We start from the raw sequence: 21,072 nt of genomic DNA on the forward strand, positions 1-21,072 counted from the left end.
TGTGTCTGTCTATAGTATTTATGCGGAAAAACTGACATTCTGTAAATAGTTGCAGGAAAGTAGAAAACCTCTGGTTACAGTAACATCGTAATTTTAGATCATTATTCATTTTCAAAAACTGGCTAAAGGATCAAGATATTCTGAAATACATTTGGAGCATAAACATCTGTGAAGTATGAGATTTAAATGTTTCTTTTAAAAGCCAGATTATGAAATCTTGTCAAATAAAATGAATGCTGAAAAGATTTTGTCCTGCAAACAGAAAATTACAGTCAATTCAAATAGATAATAGAGTAATAATCCTGACCCAAAAGAATTAAGTAGACAATACATCACCAAAACAATACACACATTTTAGATGTGTATTAAATGCAATGGACAGAAACATTTTCAGTTTCACTGTATGTGGCAATGCCCACCAGGGCTTTGAACCAGTTCATAGAATGAAATTTTGCCAGGAGTGAAAACAAAACCAAAAACTTAATATTTTTTAATGTTCTGGAACAGAATCAGTTCACTCACCAGTTCGCTCTCTGGTGAGCTCTGACACATACAAACTTTGTTGCATCATACAAATTGTCTTCCTCTGATTCTCCATCCTGTGTTCCGTAACTGGATCAGTGCTGTTGTCCTCTTTACTGTAGTGACATATCCACAGTATGTAAACTACCTGCCTTAATTATAAATTTAAAAGTGGTAAAGCTACCTACCTATTTATATTTACAAGGAACGTTATTAACCGGTTCGGGAACTATATATTTTTGTTCTAACCGGGTCTTGGAATGTCAATTCACGGGTGGCACGTAAAACGTAAATGTTATAATACTGTTTCTATTCGCAACAAACCAATTGGCAAAAAATTCTGGTTCAAAGGCCTGGTGCCTACTTTAATAAAGTCATTCTGGAAAAAACATATGATGTAAATCTAGCCAGATAAACAATGCTAAAGTAATCACAAATACATATTTTGAATATTTATTATTTATTAACGACTTCGTTAAGGCAACCATTTGAGATCTCTGCTCAAACTTTGCATTTTCGAAGCTAAACAATATACTGCAGCGGCTCCACATGCTGGAGACACATCCTGGCAACAGAAAAAAACTATTCCTGTGCTCAGAGATTCAAGTTGGTGAGTGGGGAATACTGTGGAAAAACATGTGCATGACCAGTCTAGAAAGTTCTCATTGCCTGCATCTATCCATAATCACATGACAAACACTTCCAGCACCATCCCAGGGAACCCAAGCAAGATAGCAACAAAAAGCAAAATGTACATCGACTGCTGTACATCAACTTAATCAAGTTGCACTCGAGCGGAGCTGTTTCATTTTCGTCCGGCTTACAGCCCTCCTATATTTTTACAAGGAAGCTCATTGAGAAAGTCATTGCTGGAAGCCTGGAGGAGAGAGGAAAATGTTTAATTTCTTCCAATATTGGTCTTGCTCAAAACATTGTATTATTAAACTAATTTTCTATGTCCTGCATTTTGACAATCACAATATATAGCAGTCTCTTCTCCTCCCTTTTCTGCTTTATTATGTTATTCTCTTTTTAAATTTTCTATCAAAGCCTCAATTAAATGTTGTATTAAAAAAAATGAAAATAATTTTCATTGTGGGAGAAAAAAAAACGTCACTCACAGATGAAGTGGGTTGGATCAGACCTGTCATTCTGAGCAGTATTCCGTTGTCAGATGGCATTCCAGTCCTTACTATAACAACTTCTGACTGGTGGACGACGGTGAGCGAGGTGAGTAGCAATGATATCCAACTTTTAAAAACCTATGGGAAGACAGTGCAGGACTGTACTTCCTCACTTGCAGTAATACAACTATCGCATTTATTATCAGTATTCATAAAAACAATTAGTGTTACATCAAATTTGTAAGAATTTTTAGTGGTTATTTTTTAAATGGTCGAACATTTGTTCATTTGTGCAATAATATTGTCCAAAACTATATTGGTATTAAATTACCTGCACTGAAAATGAAGCGTGAAAAACCATTCGGAGTTAGTTGTGTGTAAGACACGCAGGGTTTGATGAGGTGACTAACTGTTCATCACATGGTTTAGATGGTATCTCTGCCAGGTGAACTTCAAAAATCCGACCAACCCTGTCAAACTCGTTTTACTGAAAGTCTCTATACAAAATCCTGCACAAGCAGTTGTTTTAGCACAACTAAGCAACAAAAGAGGTTCTAGGTGAAGGGTCAACAAAGCGCTGTTAAAAAGATGCATGATGGCCAGTTCTCTAACTCATGAATGTACCCAGCATAGAAGGACACCAGGTCTGGCTTTGGAGCCAGACCTGGGGAAAGGGCCCACCAGGAAGAACCTTCAACCATGGGGCCTGGGTGGGCTCATACCAAAATACAGACATGGGTATATCCTCCTGTGGGCCTACAACCCACAGGAAGAGAAGCAGGGATGTGGCATCAATGTAGCCATCTTCGGAAGGGCAAAAGGACCCTTTGTTTACACCATTTATGGGACAGATGGGGGGCTTCCTGACCTCAACTGGGGTAGTCAGATGGTGGAAGGAAACAGAGCTGGAGGTGTTGGCGGTGGAACCACTCATCACTGGAGCAAAGGTTGCCGCAACTGATAAACAGCTCCATAGTGGCATGGCTTCAGGGGTGGATGAGATCTGCCTCGAGCATCTCAAGACTCTGGATATTGTAGGGCAATTATGGCTGCCATGTCTCTGTAACATTGCATGGATGACAGGTACAGTGGGGCAGTTTCACATTTTAAGACAGGTGACCAGAGAGTGTTTTCCATCTAGAGGAGGTTATACTGCTCAGCCTCCCCTCAAAAGCATACCTCAGGGTACTAGAGGGGAAAGACTGGCCATTAATTGAAGATCAAATCCCTTGGGGAACAATACAGTTTTTGCACTTTTCATGGAACACAAGACAAGCTCTACGACCATTTCCCCAAAGCATCTTGTGGAGAGTGCTTCGGAAGTAAATGGTCGATGGCTCATTACAACAGGCAGTCCAGTCTGTGCTCCAGTTGTGGTTGGAAACAAGTTGCCTCTTGAGTTGCCTCTAGTCACAAAAGCTTTCACAGTGGCGAAGAGTGTCAGGCTCAGTGGACTCAGGCTTCCATCTCTGCTTTTTGCATATGATGTGGTCCTACTGGCCTTGAAGAACAGTGACCTCTAGCTCACATTGGAGTGGTTTGCAGCCGAGTGTGAAGCAGCCATAATGAGACCATGGTTCTTAGCCATGGTCTCATGGCTGTGGATGGTGAAATGCCCAGTCCGATTACAAGGAGAGTACCTCCCTCAAGTGCAGGAGTTCAAGTATCTCGGGGTCTTGGTCACAAGTGAAGTAAAAAGGAAACAGTAAAATGGGCGGTTCAGAGTAGCATCCACAGTGATGCGGTCGCTCTACAAGTCCTTGGTGGTGAGGAGGAGTCTCAATGTGAAGCTCTCCAATTACCACCTTGTCTACATTCCAACTCTCAACAGTGGTCATGAGCTCTGGGCAATGAACGAAAGGATAACATTGTGAGTATCAGCAGCTGAAATCAGTTTTCTCTGTAGGGTAGCTGGGCTCAGCCTTAGAGAAAAGGTGAGAAGCTTAGACATCTGGGAGAGGCTCAAGGTAGACCCATCGCTCCTCCGTATCAAGCAGAGGCAGCTGAAATGGTTCAGGTATCTGATCAAGATGCTCCCTGGACGCCTTCCAAAGGAGGTGTTTGGTGCATGTTCATCTGGGAGGAGACCTTGAGGCAAAACCAGTTCTCCCTGGAGAGATTATCCATCTCAGTTGGCCTGGGAGTGCATTGGCATCCCCCAAAGGAGTTAGTGGAAATGGTTGTGGACTAGAGTGTCTGGGCTTCCCTGCTTGAACTGATGTTCCTGCCTTTCAGATCCAGATAAGCGGTTAAAAACTAAACAAAACAAAAAGGTATCCACCTGTACCTGGAATGGCACCAATATTTAATGGGGGGGGGGTTCAACTTGCATTCCATCCAAGTTTTTTAGAAATCAGTTCTGTATTTAGAGAATACCTGCTAAGAATCAATGATAGACACAGGTGAAAACCTAACCAGTTCATCCAGACCTGCAGGTTTAGGTGTCTTCAGATAAGACATTTATAAATTATTTGATGAATTTATAAATGTCACATTTACATTCCTAGGACAAAATCCAGCCTGGAATCCAGTCCAGAACATCACTATGAAAGCATGTGCGAGGTTCCAATTGCTATTTGGATTTCTGGGATTAATATTTCTCGTGAAGTTGTTCTATAACCAACACATGTCAGAAAAGGAAGGTATGCGTATTTTTCGTGTGTGTGTGTGTGTGTGTGTGTGTGTGTGTGTGTGTGTGTGTGTGTGTGTGTGTGTGTGTGTGTGTGTGTGTGTGTGTGTGTGTGTGTGTGTGTGTGTGCGTGTGTGTGTGTATTTTCTGCTCCTGGTATAAATCTTAAAATCATGCTCTGTATGCATTTTTGCTCTACTGCAGGTATAAACTTGAGACTTCACTTCTGTGTACTTCCAGATTTAATGTTAACGTTCATGTTACGACTGGGGCTTTGAAAGAGCAAAAGTCTGACCTTGCGTTTTTGGTAGACAAACCTATCTAAATTATTTTGAGTCAAAACACACCTCTTATTTTTATCACATCAGTGAAGTTCAATCGTCTGAGGAACCTGAGGCAGCTGCTGCTAAGAGAAATGTGCAACAGTGACAAAGAGGCTTTTTCTGAGGGGAAGGGCAGTGTGGAAGACATGACAAGCAACGATCTGGGCCGCTTCACTGTGGATGATGAACACCGCTTCATCTACTGCCACATTCCCATGGTGATAAAGTATACAGAGAATTGTACACACACTGCTGACACACAGGACCATCATTCACACCAGTAGTTCCCATGTTATGCCAGGTCCAATGTTATGCAAAGTACTCTTTCTTTTTAACTGTCCGTGGCCTCCAGATACCCCAGGCATAAGAAAAACACCCTTTTGGTTATCACAAACTACTTCCTGTGGACCAACAGTCAGGTTTGAGGCCAGCTATAACAACTATGATCATTTTGCACCCCATCCACTAAATGTTCAAAGCTCAAGACCAACCTACATCTACAAGTCTAAATTCTTTATCTGCACGGTACTTCCCCCACAAAGGTGTGGGAAATGCATGCTAACACCTTAAGGGAAACTAGTCACACGGCTCATCATTATACTTTTCAACAACAGCATCTTAGAGTTGTTATTATGAGCATGTTAGCATCTGTCAAACTAGAGAAACACCCACAAATGAGCTTGTGTTCTGTTCTACAGGTGGTGAATACTGACTGGATTAGCTTGCTCCACAAGAACAGCAACCTGAGATTGCTAAACAGCTTACCGAGAGTACAAATGCTGGTCAGTTCTTACAATGTTAACAGAATTGTTCTTAGGCTATGAATAGAAAGTGCACCTTTGTTTCTGGATAGAACTAACAGACTTATTTAATATTACTTGTAAACAATTCTATCTGAACATATTTTGTGTAACAAATGGTTGAAATTTTGTTTGTTGACTGCAGGAAAAGCTGAAGCAATACACCAAGATCCTGTTTGTTGGGGACCCATTTGTCCGTCTCATCTCAGTTTATCAAGAGAAGTTCCAGAAGCATGATGCCTACTATTATCAAAACTACGGCCAGCACATTTTGCGTCTGTATGACAACCAGTCTAGTCCACCACAGACAGTGGAAGAAGCATCAGCAGCTGGGGTACTCCCCTCGTTTTACAACTTCATACAATACCTGATAGATCCACAAACAAAGAAGCCATTTGATACCCAGTGGAGGCAGATGTACCAACTGTGCCACCCCTGCCTCATACAGTAAGAGAAGGAATGACATTATTAAGACACATATGAAGCTGAAGTAACAACTAATATTATGTTATAACTGAAAGACTTGTTTTTCTTTTGTGACATAATATCAGTTAGTATAGCCAACAATCATAATTTGTCTCAAGATGTGTGCATAAAATGTTCAGAATATAACGCTCTCCATTCTTAGACCCTCAATTCATCAGGAAAAACAACCCAAACAAAATGAAAGAATGGGAAAAAAGAAACTGCCAGAGGAACAATCCCTCCCTACTGACTCCAAATGATAAATATATGTAGACTGTATAACAAATGAATCAAAAAATATGCAGCATTTTGTTGTAGCCACACCAGTATGGAGACCTTGTCTGTCATCCAGGTGAAGGTAAATCAAGAAGAGAAAGACACAATCACCTGGATTTGCGTTAGGTTAGTTGAAGAACTGAGGAAGCCTCTTCGACGAGAGGAGAAATGTCCTCAAACAACCTTAAGAAAATTCCTGGTGATTGTTTTTTTTTGTTTGTTTTTTTTTCTTGGATTGTTGTATGATACCGCGGTGCACTGGCATCGTGCCCATAGTGTCCCCCACCTCATGCCCTATGTCAGCTGGGATAGGCTCCAGCTCCCCGTGACCCGCGACGGTGGATACAGCGGCGGTAAATGAAAATGAATGAATGAATGAATGTTGTATGATATGTATGACTTAGGTGCCAGTTATGACCACTTTAATTGTACTGGAATTGGACTGCTGTACAGATTTGAGTTGGGAAAGTGCAGACCCCACAAACAAAACATAGAGGAGAGAACAGCTTTTACACAAATAGGAGAAATGAATATGCATGGGAGAGAGTATCCGAGAGCAAAACTAATATAACAGAGGTAGAAATATCCCATTTTTTAGTCTCTAGAATGAGAGGAACACCAAAACAAAAGGCTAACAACAAGGCTTCAAAACACACTTGACTATAGAATAGTATTTTCTAATGAATGTTGTTTCAAATAGGCACTTTTATTTCACCTGTACATTAAAATGTGTTGGTTTTACTTTTCAGGTATGATTTTATTGGTCATCTGGAAACTATTCAAGAGGATATGGATCATCTGCTGAGGCTGTTAAAGCTGTACAACAACATTGAGTTCCCTGCCGATGGTGACATGACGTCTGAGTATGTGTCAGACTGGTTTAAACTGGTGCCTACAGAAGAGAAGAGGAAGCTCTACAACCTTTACAAGAAAGACTTTAAACTCTTTGGCTTTCTAAAGCCTCTCGACTTGATTAATTATTGAGCTAAGTCAGGATTTGCACAACTCCAGTCCTCCCAATCCAGTGGTGGTGAATCCGCTATAACTACATACCTCTAGATTTATTTTCATAACAAAGAAATTATTCTAAGCATGGTGACTATATAAAACACTATGTTCTAATAAAGCCCATAGACAAAGTCAAGTAAATCCGCTGATAATTTTTTTATGTGGCACTTTATCTTTTAGTATTTGTTTGCCATTGTGTTTTTTCATACAAGTTGATGATGCACAAACTTGTATTTAAAAACCGACAAGTCCGACATCTAAGATTCTACCTCTCCAAATTCTACATTTCCTGTAGAATTTCCTGTTGAGTTAATATATGGCTTTGGAGTTGGATAACATTTGTTTTCCATCAGTATTGCAAATAGAAAAAGCCATGCAAAAAAATTCCATGACTCGAGTCAAAATATATGGTCAAATATTTCTCCAATACAAGATTATATATTAAAAAATTACTTGAGTAAAATCACTGGGGTTCTTGCTTTTAGAATTGTTAAAATGTTCTATAGTGCATTTCTCTTTGAATGTTGATGTATTGAGAGCAACAGCCTGATGTTGCTCAAGCTGCTTTGTTTATGTGAAAACGTCAAAATATACATTTTTGAATGGGCCTTCATTCACATACATTGATCATTGTCATAAACTATAGCAGTGTAATCCAATATGCTAATCTGAAGGAGATAATATTAATGAAAGCCAAGTGTATTGCACCATTGGATAAAAGATTATGGACAAATTCAGGCAAATCCTGAAATCTAATACGGTACTTTCCATGGGTTCAGGCAAATCCTGAAATCTCATACGGTACTTTCCATGGGTTTGGTCTATGTTGATGTCTTCCTGGTTTGTTTTGTAGATTTATTGTCTGGGGTCTGTTGTCATCCCTGTTTACTGTTTCCTGTTTTTATTTTGAAAATCATTTTTTCTGTGTTATGTCTTTATTATTTCTATAGTGATCTGTTTACCTGTTCTCACTTTAAGTCCTTTCAGTTGTGGTTTATTCCCTCTTCTTCTATGCTCATGTGTTCTATTTACAGTAAATACACTTCTGTCTAAACCCTCATGGTCAGTTCCTAAAACTGAAATCCTCGTAGTGCTCTTTGGAGGTTCGCTATACATTTCAGGCTCCGCTCATTTATGCCACTCCAAGTGCTCTGTTTTTTATTATTTATTTACAGTACTTACTTATTTATTGAGAAGCAAAGGCAGTGGAAACTTTTCCATCTTGCTCCATGAACAACAGTTGAGGTCTCATGTGGGGTTACTCTTCAAATTCCTCTTTGCAACTGTAAATGAAAGTCTGTAGTTTTGTTCACATTGACACACTTTAAATGCTCATGCAAATCAGAGTTCCTGGTGTGTAATGCCTGACATGAGTTTGATAAATCATCCAAAAGAAATAGCTCACCAGTCTCCTCCAGTAAATATCCATGATTTGGCTGCATGTGGTTGAACCATTCAGAATACGTAATTACCACCAGATTTATCCCCTTGCTGTTGTACACCCCCTGAAGGTCTCTTCTTTTCCTTTCGGCTTTTCCTTTCAGGGGTCGCCACAGCGAATCAATTGCCTCCATCTGACCCTGTCTTCTGCATCCTCTTCTCTCACACCAACTACCTTCATGTCCTCTTTCACTACGTCCATAAACCTCTTCTTTGGTCTTCCTCTAGGCCTCCTGCCTGGCAGTTCAAAACTCAGCATTCTTCTACCAATATAGTCACTATCTGTAGAATATGGACAGGGTTCAATTAGGGATGCGGACACTAAGGATAGATTCCAGCCAGAGAATCCTTTTATCAGCTTTATTCTGAGCAACAGGTAAATATGTGTGTGTGTGTGTGTGTGTGTGTGTGTGTGTGTGTGTGTGTGTGTGTGTGTGTGTGTGTGTGTGTGTGTGTGTGTGTGTGTGTGTGTGTGTGTGTGTGTGTGTGTGTGTGTGTGTGTGTGTGTGTGTGTGTGTGTGGTCTAAACGGAAACAGAAAGAGAAAAAGAGATAATACAATGAGTATAACAGTCATATAAAACTAACAGTAACACCTGTAATAAAGATGTAAAACAATGCAGTACTCTGGACATGTCCAAACCATCTCAGTCTGGCTTCTCTGACTTTATTTCCAAAACCTCTAACATGTGCTGTCCCTCTGATGTACTCATTCCTGATCCTATCCTTCCTGGTCACTCCCAGAGAGAACCTCAGCATCTTCATCTCTGCTACCTCCAGCTCTGTCTCCTGTCTTTTCTTCAGTGACACTGTCTCTAGGCCAAACAACATCGCTGGTCTCACCACAGTTTTGTACACCTTTCCTTTCATTTTAGCTGAAACTCTTCTATCACACATCACACCTGACACTTTCCTCCAACCGTTCCATCCTGCCTGTACACACTTCTTCACCTCTTTTCCACACTCTCCATTGCTCTGGACTGCTGACCCCAAGTACTTAAAATCCTCCACCTTCTTGATCTCTTCTCTCCTATACTCTTGGCACTCCTCTTCTCTCTCTTCCTACGAACACGCTTTCCTCCTCTCCTTCTTCGATCAACAATAGTCCAATTTCCACCGGCACCCTGTAGGTCAACAGTGTTGTTAACCCGGGCCTCGACCGATCCGGTATGGAAGTCATAGGTTTGATTCGCATGTTTGATTTGGCAAAAGTTCTACGGCGGATGCCCTTCCTGACGCAACCCTCTGCATTTATCAGGGCTTGGGACCGGCACAATAAGACACTGGCTTGTGTCTTCTTATGGCTACATTACGCCACTTGAAGGTCCATAATTGGAAATTGAAAAGCGCTTCTGTATGACACAGCTTTCTATCCAAAGGCTTCGCTAATTTTCCTGATAATAGAGCCTCAAGTGATGTCTGTTTTACTTGATATGGTAATTGCTCTCATCAGGGCCACATTTCAAGACACTACAATAAACAATAATATAAAATATGCCATGGCATGTCACATTTTTTATTAAGTGTCTTTACATGCTCTCCAACTGGTGTTCTATTTAAGGTCCAGGCATTTCCGATCCCTCCCTCCGCCTGTCAGTGCTGCTGCTGCTCCACATACACTTGCAGCTGCACTTTCATCGCAGCAACCAACACAGCATCCGCCTGTAGGATTCTGTAAGAGGGCTGAAGTGTTTTTTCTCATCACTCCTCAATATAACTTTTGACTGCAGTGCAAAGAACAACCAAAAGACGGACGTCAGTTGTCAATGCATGAGATAACACTTTCGCTGAAAAGAAACTTTGACATGATATACAATAATACAACATGCCGTTTCCTCTACATTGATAGAAATAGATCTATTATGAACGAGCAGTGATGTATGTGGAGATCTGTATATTTATACTGCAGTTTCCTTGTCATTCTTGTGCACAGTGAACTCTGTATTACAGACCCTGGGAGGTGGAATGACATCCTCTGCTGCAGATCTGTAGAATCTGATCTGCAGTGCTGCTGAATTCAACTGCTGCAGTGAAAGCCGTGGTCTTAACATGTATGCATCATTTATCCAGAAATATTTTTATTTCAAAATGTACATCATAGAATTTTCAACATTTTTTTTTTCATCAAAAGATACAGTATATGAGTAAATAATAACAAAATCTGACTTATTGTTACACCATTGTAAAACATTGTTCTTCATTATTATTGAATTTGTTTTCTCTATGTATGGATTATTTGCGTTGTTGTCAGCATATAGTTCAAGGTTTATAGCAATAATACCTTTAGAAATATGCAATAATAGGGCGACACGGTGGCGCAGTGGGTAGCGCTGTCACCGCACAACACGGCAGTTCCGGGTTCGAGTCCCGTTCTGTGCGGAGTTTGCATGTTCTCCCCACGTCTGCGTGGGTTCTCTGGCTTCCTCCAACCTACAAAGGCCAGTGCTTCAGGTTAATTGGCTGGTCCCAAATTGCCTGTAGGAGTGTGTTTGTGCGTGCGTGACTGTCTGTCTTTGTGTGTGGCTCCGCGATGCACTGGCCTCACGCCCTATGCCTGATAGGCTCCAGATCCACATGACTCCGTTTGGCAGACACAGCAGAAGAAAAAGGATGGATATGCAATTATGAAACTTGTGTGTTTGAGAAACATAAGTCGGTGAGAGGATTGAGTGTGTAATATCAGTGTCTTTGTGTCTATATTTTTTTATGATACCTAAAGCATGAAACTTGAACTTTACATGAACAGTACATGCTATGACTATTGAGTTCTCTAACAAAAACATCCTGAATGTCCTGAGTGTCACATGCAACCCAAAACCATTACTTATGTTTCCTGGTTATGTCATGATTGATTCATTTTAGTGTGAGAGACTGAGAAACCAATAGAACCTAATGGCTTCAGATTTCCATAGATACTGGTCAGGTTTTCTAACTGATAATGCAAAGATATCACACTTCAAGAGGTATCCCAGTATTTTGTATCTTTTTGTGTCATGAATCTTTGTGTCCAGTTTAACAGTTGATGTTTGGGGATTTTCTTCTTTTCCCTGGAGCCTGCTGAGAAACAGCAAGTAGGAGAGTTCATAGAGTTCAGGCGGTACAGAAAGACTGAAGCCAGGTTAACGCAATTTTTTTAAGCTTTATTACAAAACATGAACAAATAACACACATGTATGTTGAAATCCACATTCAAAAAACAAGGTGATTGTGGCATCCTGCCAGGTCCATTCTCTCTGACTGATATACATCTTGCAGCCTTTGGAAAACCACTTGCCTTCAGTCATATTGCCTGAATGGTGACAGATCAGCTGTCAGTTACTTCCATCTTCGGTCCATGTTGAGCTTTATGCGGACACAAATCTGATAGGTGACATTTGACCCTACTATCCTCTCAGGCTCGGGCAGGGACAGCCCAGTCACAGCCACAGCAGCCAATCAGAAAATCCTAGAGCATCCATGGTGTTATAGGCCTTGTCTGTGGCAGAACCAGTCTATCTGGACGATCTATGGCTCAGGAGTCCTTTGCTGCCTTTGGACCCATTAAAGTGTGGGATACAAGTGGTGTCAAAGAGATGAACAGAAATCGAGAAGCAGAGAACCCCTGGACACGAAAAGTGCACTTGACATTTGCAGTGCCATCAGGAGAAGAGAATAGAACATAAATTATATAGACAATATGGCTTTTCTATGTCTACACATGTAGACATTTCATCTTTGAATCTCTGCAACACTCAAGTTGCGAGATCACACTCATACCGCAAATATTTACATTTCATATTTATGTCCGATACAGTTTTGTCATCCTGAGTGACTCGACTCTGGGACATGTGTCATCTCACGGTCCTTTCTCTTACATGCTTAGGCATAAGCTTAAATATTACTCACATCTTTGCAGTCTCTCTTCATGCCAAAGCTACAACTCAGAGGCATTTGGCCCTCCCCATTTAACATTTATCCCACTGGCATTCAGGGTTTTTTTTCTTTTGGAGGATGAAAAATGTTACAGTCAATACACCTTTTCATATTGAACTTTCTTCACACTTAGCCAGTGGTGCTGGTGCTTTAAACATAGGAAAGCTTGACATCTCCTCCTCTAGTCCTTTCATTACTTCCCCTATGCCATCCCCCAGGCCATCATCCATTTCATTCTTCTCCACGCCTTTAGAACTCCTTCTCTCTTCCGTCCTTCCATCAAGCATGTCTGCAGCTAAAATTTCAGAGCTGAACTTCAGACCACTGCTACTTGTGTTACGGTTGACATACAGGGAATTCCCATGACCATTGCTGGGATTGCTGTGGACTGTGTTGCCACCATAGGTATTGCCACCACCATTACCCTGGTTTCCAAGAAGTGCTCCAGACATATTTGAAGTTGCCGTCCCATTGCGTTTTTCTGTCAGTCTGAATCCCTCCGACAAAAGGCTGGCACTGCTAGGTGACTGTGGTGTAGCTGAGGAGCCCAACAACTCTCTCCCCTTCTCAGACGACAGTGAATTATCTGGAAGGTGGTGCCCCTGGTGGCCAATGCTGCGCCGACGGCTCAAGAAATAGAGGAGTAATACACCAAACACTATACCGGCGCAGAAGAAAAGGATGTAGATGGCCAGGACGTGGCGACCACTTGCTGTTGATGATCCTCCAACAGTTGGGCCCTGTAGTGTCAGCTGATAGGCTGCTCTGCGGCAGGGGGTGGGGTCCCTGATACCCGGACCAGCCTCCTGGTGTACAATGAATTGACAAAGAAATGTGACTTTGGTCTGTCTCAGATGATCTTGGTCTTCTCTTAATTTGATTTGAAAGAAATTGTGTACATGTATTTCACAAGTGAGCTAAAAATATTTTTAGAAATACAGTAATTAAATATTTTTAAAAATTGGAATACTGTAAAACAAAAATTATCTGAGCTTCGATGAGTTTGGATATGTTCAGCTTGCATACCTGGCAAGTGCAGATGTATAATCCCAGGCTGTCTTCCATTACAGTGACTTCCAGGTCAGAGTGATGTTGTCTGGTGAGTCTGTGGGGAGGATACTCCCAGCTGCAGGGCCTGGGAGAGAGCTGGACACACGGCAAAAGGAGGCGCAGGCCAACAGGGACTTGAAGCTCCCTGGTTGTAGGGGTACAGCGTCCTATAAGAGACAAAAATAATTACGGAGATGCAAAAAAGATTAAATATGAAGATAAAACAAAAAACAAAAATAATTATTTGTTTATGGTTATTATACATGAAATAAAATGGAATTGTCAAAATTTTTTAAAGAATAAAACATGAACCTTCTGCTATGTCACACATCCGCAAGGCTTCATCAATCATATCACCCGGGGGAGGCCTGGGAAAACAGATAAAATGCATTCTCCTAAATCAGTTTCAGAGCAAGTATAGATCTTTCATTGGTGGTGTTTCATCTGATAAATTCCCTGTTAACTGTACTCAATTGAAGTAAGGTTGTATTTATCATCAGTTTTATTTTGCTGTTGATTACACTACATTATTATAGCATTGGGGGCAGCAGTGGCTCAGCGGTAGAGCAGACATCTTGAGACGAGTCATTGTCCAGACATCGGCATTTCGACTCCCGCTACCGCCAGACAATCTCGGAGTGTGAGCTGATGGTAGGAGGTGTCAGCTCACCTCCCGGCCACTGCCGAGGCGCTCTTGAACAAGGCGCCGTCCCCCCTACAAACTGCTCATTTTGGGCGCACCCCAAAGACACGACCCGTCACTTTGCCTCCCATGTACTGCTGTACTAATTGCATGCCTAAAGGCCCCTAGTGTGTTGTGTCTGTTTCAGAGGCCTGTACATAACATTATGCTGCAATTAACACACACACACACACACACACACACACACACACACACACACACACACACACACACACACACACACACACACTATATACAGTATATGCATGCATGTACATGAATGACTGAAAAGATCATTTCCCCACTGAGGGATCTATAAAGTAAATTTAATCTTTAATTATTGCTAATTTGTGATATTTTGTCTTTGCCATTTCTATTATTGATTGGATTACACGCTTTTATTTGGTTAGTAACTGCAAAAAGCACATGTTGTGGTAAAAGACAAGTTAAATATCACCGTGTTACATGTTTTTTTCTTTTATCGACTGCAATACTACATTGTTGTTGTAGATGATAAAGATTTACAAAGGGGTAAGAAGAATCCTGGTCATTTTCAAAGCTGTGAGTCAAAGTGATGTGGACTAACAAACTAAAATGAAAATAAAAAAGCACTTAAAAATAAGTAAACCTTCCTTGCTTTAAGTTTTTTTTTTACATCTTCCAGTCCATTGTGCTAATCCTGCAGTACTCACTTGGCCGTTGTTGCCCTGCAGGCTCCTTCCATTGAGCTCCACATGCAGCCCAAGCCTCTGGCTCTGGCACACACCTCACAGCTGGGATACAGAGAGCAGCCTTCAGCCTGGACACGAGCCAGAGACATAGGGCTGCCCACCAGAGCCATGCCCTGGAAACACAGGGAAACATTACAATATACAGCATTAGGAGATAATTTGGAAAGTTCAAATCAATTCAGTAATAATTTATATTGAATGTATCTGAATAATGCTGTAATAATGCTGTAATAATGCTGTAATAATGCTGTACCTGGTACAGCAATATGTTGTTTACAGGCTCCTGTGAGGAGAACAGAGGAATCTCCTGAAGTAAGGTGGCATTCTGGCCCACTACTGCCACCCGGTGGAGCTCCCCACGGGCTGCAATACACATACATACTTGTTAACAAAAAAATTATTATTCATTTCTGAGAAGGTTTTATTCATCTTCTCCTCTTACTTGTCCCAAGGTGCAGCACCGCCCCTTTTTGCTCATCTCCATTGTCTGTGAGTGTCACTGCCAGCTTAGTGTATGTGATTCCCTTCCGGACCAGCAAGGGTGCTGCGGTTACACTAGTCTCCATCAGGGGGTGATCTCTTACAAATGTCAGCACCTTGTCAGGTAGTTTCAGGGAAGAGTCAAATCCTTCAGCCTTTAAAGCAGCATTCAAACACTAAAATATGGATGACAGAGCAAAATATATAAATAGAATATAAATAAATATTTTTTTTTATTTATTCAGTTTCTTTCTTTCTTTCTGACATGATATTACAGCAGACTTCACCTTCATCACTTTTGCAAAATCAACAACATCCGAAAAAGAAAAAAAAAAAAGGTTGACGGCTGGAAGCCTTTTGACTTATAAAATTCCCGCCCCCAGAATCAACATCTCTCTCATTACATCACGATATCAACCAAATTCTTAAATGTCACATTTCACAGTGATATTTTTCACATGCATAGCACATGTATTTTGACAAGCCATAACAATCTGAGATATTAACCATTATTTACGTCAGAACTATAACCTTGCATAGTCAAGTTTTTAAAAGCTTTTTTAAAGGCAGATAGAGTTCCTAAACTCCTAACTTTGTTGTCCAGTTTTTTCCAGTTTCACACCAGTAAAAGATGTGAAATGTTTTTAATGGCATTGCATGAGTTCATAGTAGAAATAGATAGACCTATCTAGGCAGTACAGTATTTTCCAGACTATAAGGCGCACCTAAAAGCCTAAAATTTTCTCATAAACCCGTAGTGTGCCTTATAATCCGGTGCGCCTTATATATGGATTAATATTCATATTAATATTGGTTGAAAACATGATCGCTGAAAAAAAGCCGACAGTCTGGCCGCCGCACTCCGCCACCAGAGGAACCCCCTCACAAGGCACTCAGGCCTACGCCCCCTAACAACGGTAGTCAAGGGGCATCACCGAAGTCCCGGCTCTGACTGAGCTGCTCTCAGACGGTAGAGCAGACTGTAGGAGCACCGGTGATTACGTAGCTAAACATAAGGAACTATTAACAACTCTATTAATGAAGTTTGACTGACTGACTGATCTCAGTATTTCCCAACTATGTGGCATCGGAAATAACCCACTTTAAACTTAATTGGTCTTAAAATGTCATTGTGCTGTCATCTGGAATCTAGTGACGGTCCATTCTATTAGTTTGTGGAAACACACGGGGAAACTGGCATAAAGGTGAATGAAAGACCCTCAAAGCTGAACTTACAGCCTTTTCTGAAATTTCAAGAGCAGAGTCACTGCTAGACAAAGGTGTCTGCAGTGCTGCTGTTGCATTGATTTACAAATGTAGTTGATAGCTCTGGGGGGGCGGAGGGGCGCATTCAGGCTTGTGTATTCTGTCTGCAGCGACGTGCTGTGAGATTCACGGCGGTGAGACACCGACGTTAAAGTCAGTTCTAGGAGTAAAACAGCGTCACATTTGCCAGTAAATTAGCAGCCTGACATTAAAATCTAGTTAAAAAATTGTTTAGGACACACAGCAGCAAATGGCTGCACCTCACCTCCAACTGGACTACCGATCGATCAAAACAATATTCAATTAATAAATGAAGACGAACATCGGAGCTTAAATATCTGAATGCAATCATGACTGCCTGAGCAGTGCGGCTCCATCTAGTGGACGGATTGCGCAACTACAGTCGCTGCAGTTTATCAAATAAATTTTATTTCTTTTTTATTGTGTGTGCATTATAATCCGGTGTGCCTTATATATGCAATAAACTATAAAACAAACAAATTATTAAGGGTGCGCCTTAGAGTCCAGTGCGCCTTATAGTGCGGAAAATACTGTAGTTAAAAAATGTATAAGTTACTTGGCCAGGTCTTGGTACGGGAACAGGTTCAGGGTTAATCCAGTTCTCGCAGGTCTTCTTCAGTTCTTTAAAAGGACCATCCATCACATTGCTGATGTCAAACAGACTGAAAACACACACCGCTGATAACTCTGGTTCCCTGAGAAAAGGAAAAAGAATGGTTAGCAAGAAGCTAAAATGTTTCTAATTTTGCAGGGAAAATTCTGCATTAAATGATTCATCAGCCAGAATATTTTGTCATTTTTGTCATTCTGTTCTCATTACTTTTTAATGGCTATTAGAGGAAAAGTTCAATATACCCTTACCACTGGGAAGAGAACAATCCATAGAAGCGTGTGCTGCTGGGGTCGCCTGGTGTGTGTTCTGTGGTGTAAACATCCGTTAGGATGTTATAGCGCTGACCACTTGGTCTGTCCTCACACACCAGCTCTGCCTTGAGAAACGTGGTCCAGCGTCGCTGCAGAGTCTTCATTCCTCCGACATCAGACTAAAAACATGGAGAGAAAAAAAATCAATGGTAAAATGATATGATATGTCAATCATTCATTCAGAGCAAGGAGCTGGATTACCTTGCAGACACGCGCCACTCTCGGCACTTTGACTTTGGTGTAGAGATCATACTCTTTGGCCACCTCAGTGAAAAAGAAGTAGATCTTGTCATCATCTCCCGTTGGGTTGTTTTCTGCAGATTGCTGTATGAAAGCTGAGCTAACAAACTCTGGGTCTATGACAGACAAACAGACACACAAATATATCTCTCTTTATTGTGGGAATGTATGATCAATATCATTTAAAGTTCATGTTTGAGTGTCTCACCACTTAGCCAATTGATGGATTGTTCAGTTCGGATGCGCTCCTGTTCAGCGCCTGTTGCCCGGGAGATGTCAAACAGTGTCCCCAGGAAGTTACTGGTGGCTGCTGTGTACAGAATACCATCTACAGAAAGAAAAGAAGGTGCCTTACATTGATTAAATGTCATAGCAAAAGCAGCACAAGCCAATTAATCAGAGTTACTGAGGCCAAAAAGCTCCTTTCAACCAACCAAGCCTATCTGAACTCAAACTCACAACCTTGTAACTATGATTTAAAGTTACAAGATTTGTTGCATCCAAATATAAAAATCTTCTAAACACAGATTTTTTTATTGATCTGCACCAAATTGCTCACCTTATACAGTAGATGTCAATCCCTAAATATGAATCCTTCTTTCAGAATGTTTTTGGATGCTTTTTTTTAAACACCATATCTCACAATCAACCCACTAATCAAACAATTTCTGACAAGTAAAAACACAACCTCCTTGGCAGAAGTAAAACTTCGGCTTTAATGTCCCACCTGCCATAACAGCTGTGTAGTGCTGACTGGGCTCAAAGGGACATTTGCCCTTCCCTGTTTCCATCTTCACTCCTCCACCCTCGGTTTTCTCCAGAGTGAAGGACGACAGTTTCTGTAGGACAACAATAAAAAAAAAGTAAAACTTAGAACTGAATATAACTAAATATAAATAGTAGTATTTTATTATCTATTTTATTATCTATTTTGTTTTTTCTTAATAACAACATGTGTAAATGATACAATTACATGTGTTTGGGTGTGTATATAAACATCATAAGATCCTCAGGCTAAGTTCTGTCCTATGACATGTCACTCACATTATATTATAACACATTTTAAATCCACAAATATAAACAAAGACAAACAGGAAATTCTCACAAACATATGCACTAACCAAAAAGGCACACTGGGGGTCAAAGGCGTACGTGCCGCACACGTAGAGGCGTCCATTGTCCGCAAACTCCAGCAGACGGATGTAGTTATTACAGTCAACCTGAAGAGGGAGACAAACACTTTGGAATGAAGAGCAAAACTACATCCTGGCCTCACCAACAGCCTGACTCAACTTCAACTCCATCCAATAAGTCATACAATGAGGAAAGTAGTTTCACTTCCCTTAAGCACAAAAATGTATTATAGTTGTGTGTATATTGGAAAGGGAAAAATAATACTTTCAGACGTGTGTAATACTGTATATATTTCTGCAAGCGAGCCTAAAGTCATAGTGCTGTAAGTTAATTTAGTTATTGCAACCATTATTCAGAGTGTCCCACACTTTTATAAAGTAGGTATTTAGTTTTCTGACCATAAACTGGCGGTCCGACAAACCAACAAGCTGGTCCACTAACAGAGGTTGTTCACTCCGAGCTTTTGGACAACGGTTGTGGAGTGGATTCTGAGAGCAGCTTAAGTATCAGCGATGAGAGACCCCCACAGCAGCAAGAGACACTCGACTCATACTAACACAGGCATTCACACTGCAACTCAAGACCAGCCATCAGGCAGCTTTATTAGCCAGCTTGTGTGTGCGTCTTTGTGTGCCACCCTGGATGAGCTCCAGGACTCGGTTACCTTCATCCCAGAGACCAAAAACTTTCTGATGCCCAGAAAGCCTCATGTCACCCAACTCATTCCTCACTACCAGCCTCCAGACTGTTGCTGTTCAACGTGAGCCAGAGAGAAAGAACAAGAGCTCAGGCTGGCGATCATGTTGGGATTATCTGTCATTGGTCCAAATTAACCTCATTCAAACTAATGAGTTTCTTTCACAAGATGGCACCAGTTGAATCAGATGCCTCCATTCTTTGAATTCTCTATTTAATTCTATTCTGCGTGTGTTAGGGACATGAAAATATTATTGCGATTCTTATATTTGAGCCCTTTGTGATAGAGACTTTTCATTCCAGAGACACTTACAGATACAGTCAAGAACGACAGAAAGGAAAGATAAACCCACTACACCTTTGATTTACTTTAAGAGCTTGTAAATATCTATATTGCACAAAAAAAATACAGCATTCAGAGCTGGAAAAAGAATGAATTTTCTTTGTGACATATTTTTTGCTGAATAGCCTGCAAAACATCACATTAATGCTGATGTTAGTGTGGAATGGCTGGAGCAAGTGTTTTATTTAAAAATGAACAATGTGAACATTGTGTCAATGCTGTAGTGTCCTGAGGTGCCCAGTAAAACAATATAAATACGGACAAGGATTCATCATCAAAGCCGCTCCTTTGTTTGTTAAAGTTGTTAAACTTTCATTAAATCTATTTATATCACCATTAAATTGTCCATTTTTATTTAACCGCAACAAGAGTGGAAAAACAGATATTTGCCAATATGCCTGTCAGTTCAAACAACTCAGTGTTCCCTGGCAGCAAACTGCAAATCAACTTACTACAGATATTTAAAACTAGATTTCCCTTGGGGATCTGGTGGATCGTCAACTTTTCAGTTATTCAAAAAACCTTTGTCTTCTTTTTCTGCTCCATACAATGTGCAGCAAATACAAAATAATGTCAAGTTAAGACTAGACCTCTCGAGGTCAACTTCCTGCAGCTTCTGGTTGGGTTTACAGTCTCTAATTTCTCCATTTGTCTCTGTCTATTTAACTATACTCCTCATCCATCCTTGTTCATTCTGGTATTCTTGTTTATTCCCTCTCTCCTTCTTTTCATTCCTTCAGGCTCACATGTAATTATACATGTAATTATAAAATCAATGTTTTCTACAAAATACAGTATTTTCATTAAAGTCAAAAGCTCACCCCACTTATACAGAGTTAATTTTACCTCAAGAAAGTTGAGCATCCCTGGGATGCGCTCCAAGAAAAATTTGTGCATCCCAGCATGACATTTATGTATCCCAAAAGTAATAATAGAATATACAGTAGAAGTGTAAATGAGGATTGAGTTTTGTCAATACAGTGTGCCCTCGTTCCTCGCGGTTAATA

General features: G+C 40.7%; 2 protein-coding genes across 3 annotated transcripts in view; one reads left to right on the plus strand and one right to left on the minus strand.

Moving 5' to 3' along the window:
* The first annotated feature begins 1,700 nt into the window (after positions 1 to 1,700).
* On the plus strand, positions 1,701 to 7,456 carry LOC137590884 (carbohydrate sulfotransferase 12-like). Of its 2 annotated transcripts, XM_068308717.1 has the most exons (6): positions 1,701 to 1,752; positions 4,154 to 4,288; positions 4,644 to 4,816; positions 5,297 to 5,380; positions 5,544 to 5,845; positions 6,889 to 7,456. In XM_068308717.1, exons 2-6 carry the CDS (start codon positions 4,192 to 4,194, stop codon positions 7,121 to 7,123), a joined length of 891 nt encoding a protein of 296 aa, XP_068164818.1. In that variant the 5' UTR covers positions 1,701 to 1,752; positions 4,154 to 4,191; the 3' UTR covers positions 7,124 to 7,456. The 2 variants fall into 2 exon arrangements, with proteins under 2 accessions (XP_068164818.1, XP_068164819.1); XM_068308718.1 differs by lacking the exon at positions 4,154 to 4,288 and having other exon boundaries at positions 1,719 to 1,752.
* Positions 7,457 to 11,705: 4,249 nt separating this feature from the next.
* Positions 11,706 to 21,072, minus strand: part of sema4f (sema domain, immunoglobulin domain (Ig), transmembrane domain (TM) and short cytoplasmic domain, (semaphorin) 4F) — a 56,452-nt gene continuing 47,085 nt past the window's right edge. Inside the window, exons 4-15 of the mRNA XM_068307936.1 lie at positions 19,014 to 19,112; positions 18,620 to 18,731; positions 18,101 to 18,220; positions 17,854 to 18,008; positions 17,590 to 17,771; positions 17,285 to 17,423; positions 15,404 to 15,617; positions 15,215 to 15,324; positions 14,923 to 15,074; positions 13,861 to 13,916; positions 13,525 to 13,715; positions 11,706 to 13,304 (exon numbers count right to left, since the gene is read on the minus strand). Coding sequence (XP_068164037.1) covers positions 12,606 to 13,304; positions 13,525 to 13,715; positions 13,861 to 13,916; positions 14,923 to 15,074; positions 15,215 to 15,324; positions 15,404 to 15,617; positions 17,285 to 17,423; positions 17,590 to 17,771; positions 17,854 to 18,008; positions 18,101 to 18,220; positions 18,620 to 18,731; positions 19,014 to 19,112 — 2,229 coding nt within the window. The 3' untranslated portion in view covers positions 11,706 to 12,605. The remainder of the gene's footprint in view (positions 13,305 to 13,524; positions 13,716 to 13,860; positions 13,917 to 14,922; positions 15,075 to 15,214; positions 15,325 to 15,403; positions 15,618 to 17,284; positions 17,424 to 17,589; positions 17,772 to 17,853; positions 18,009 to 18,100; positions 18,221 to 18,619; positions 18,732 to 19,013; positions 19,113 to 21,072) is intronic.

Source organism: Antennarius striatus, chromosome 23 (assembly GCF_040054535.1).
Source record: "Antennarius striatus isolate MH-2024 chromosome 23, ASM4005453v1, whole genome shotgun sequence".
NCBI classification, from domain to species: domain Eukaryota; kingdom Metazoa; phylum Chordata; class Actinopteri; order Lophiiformes; family Antennariidae; genus Antennarius; species Antennarius striatus.

Coding starts and splice junctions, on each gene's coding strand:
- LOC137590884 (XM_068308717.1), top strand. CDS start 4,192: ATGAAAGCATGTGCGAGGTTCCAATTGCTATTTGGATTTCTGGGATTA. Junction 4,817..5,296: donor TCTACTGCCACATTCCCATG/GTGATAAAGTAT, acceptor TCTGTTCTACAG/GTGGTGAATACTGACTGGAT. Junction 5,846..6,888: donor TGCCACCCCTGCCTCATACA/GTAAGAGAAGGA, acceptor TTTACTTTTCAG/GTATGATTTTATTGGTCATC.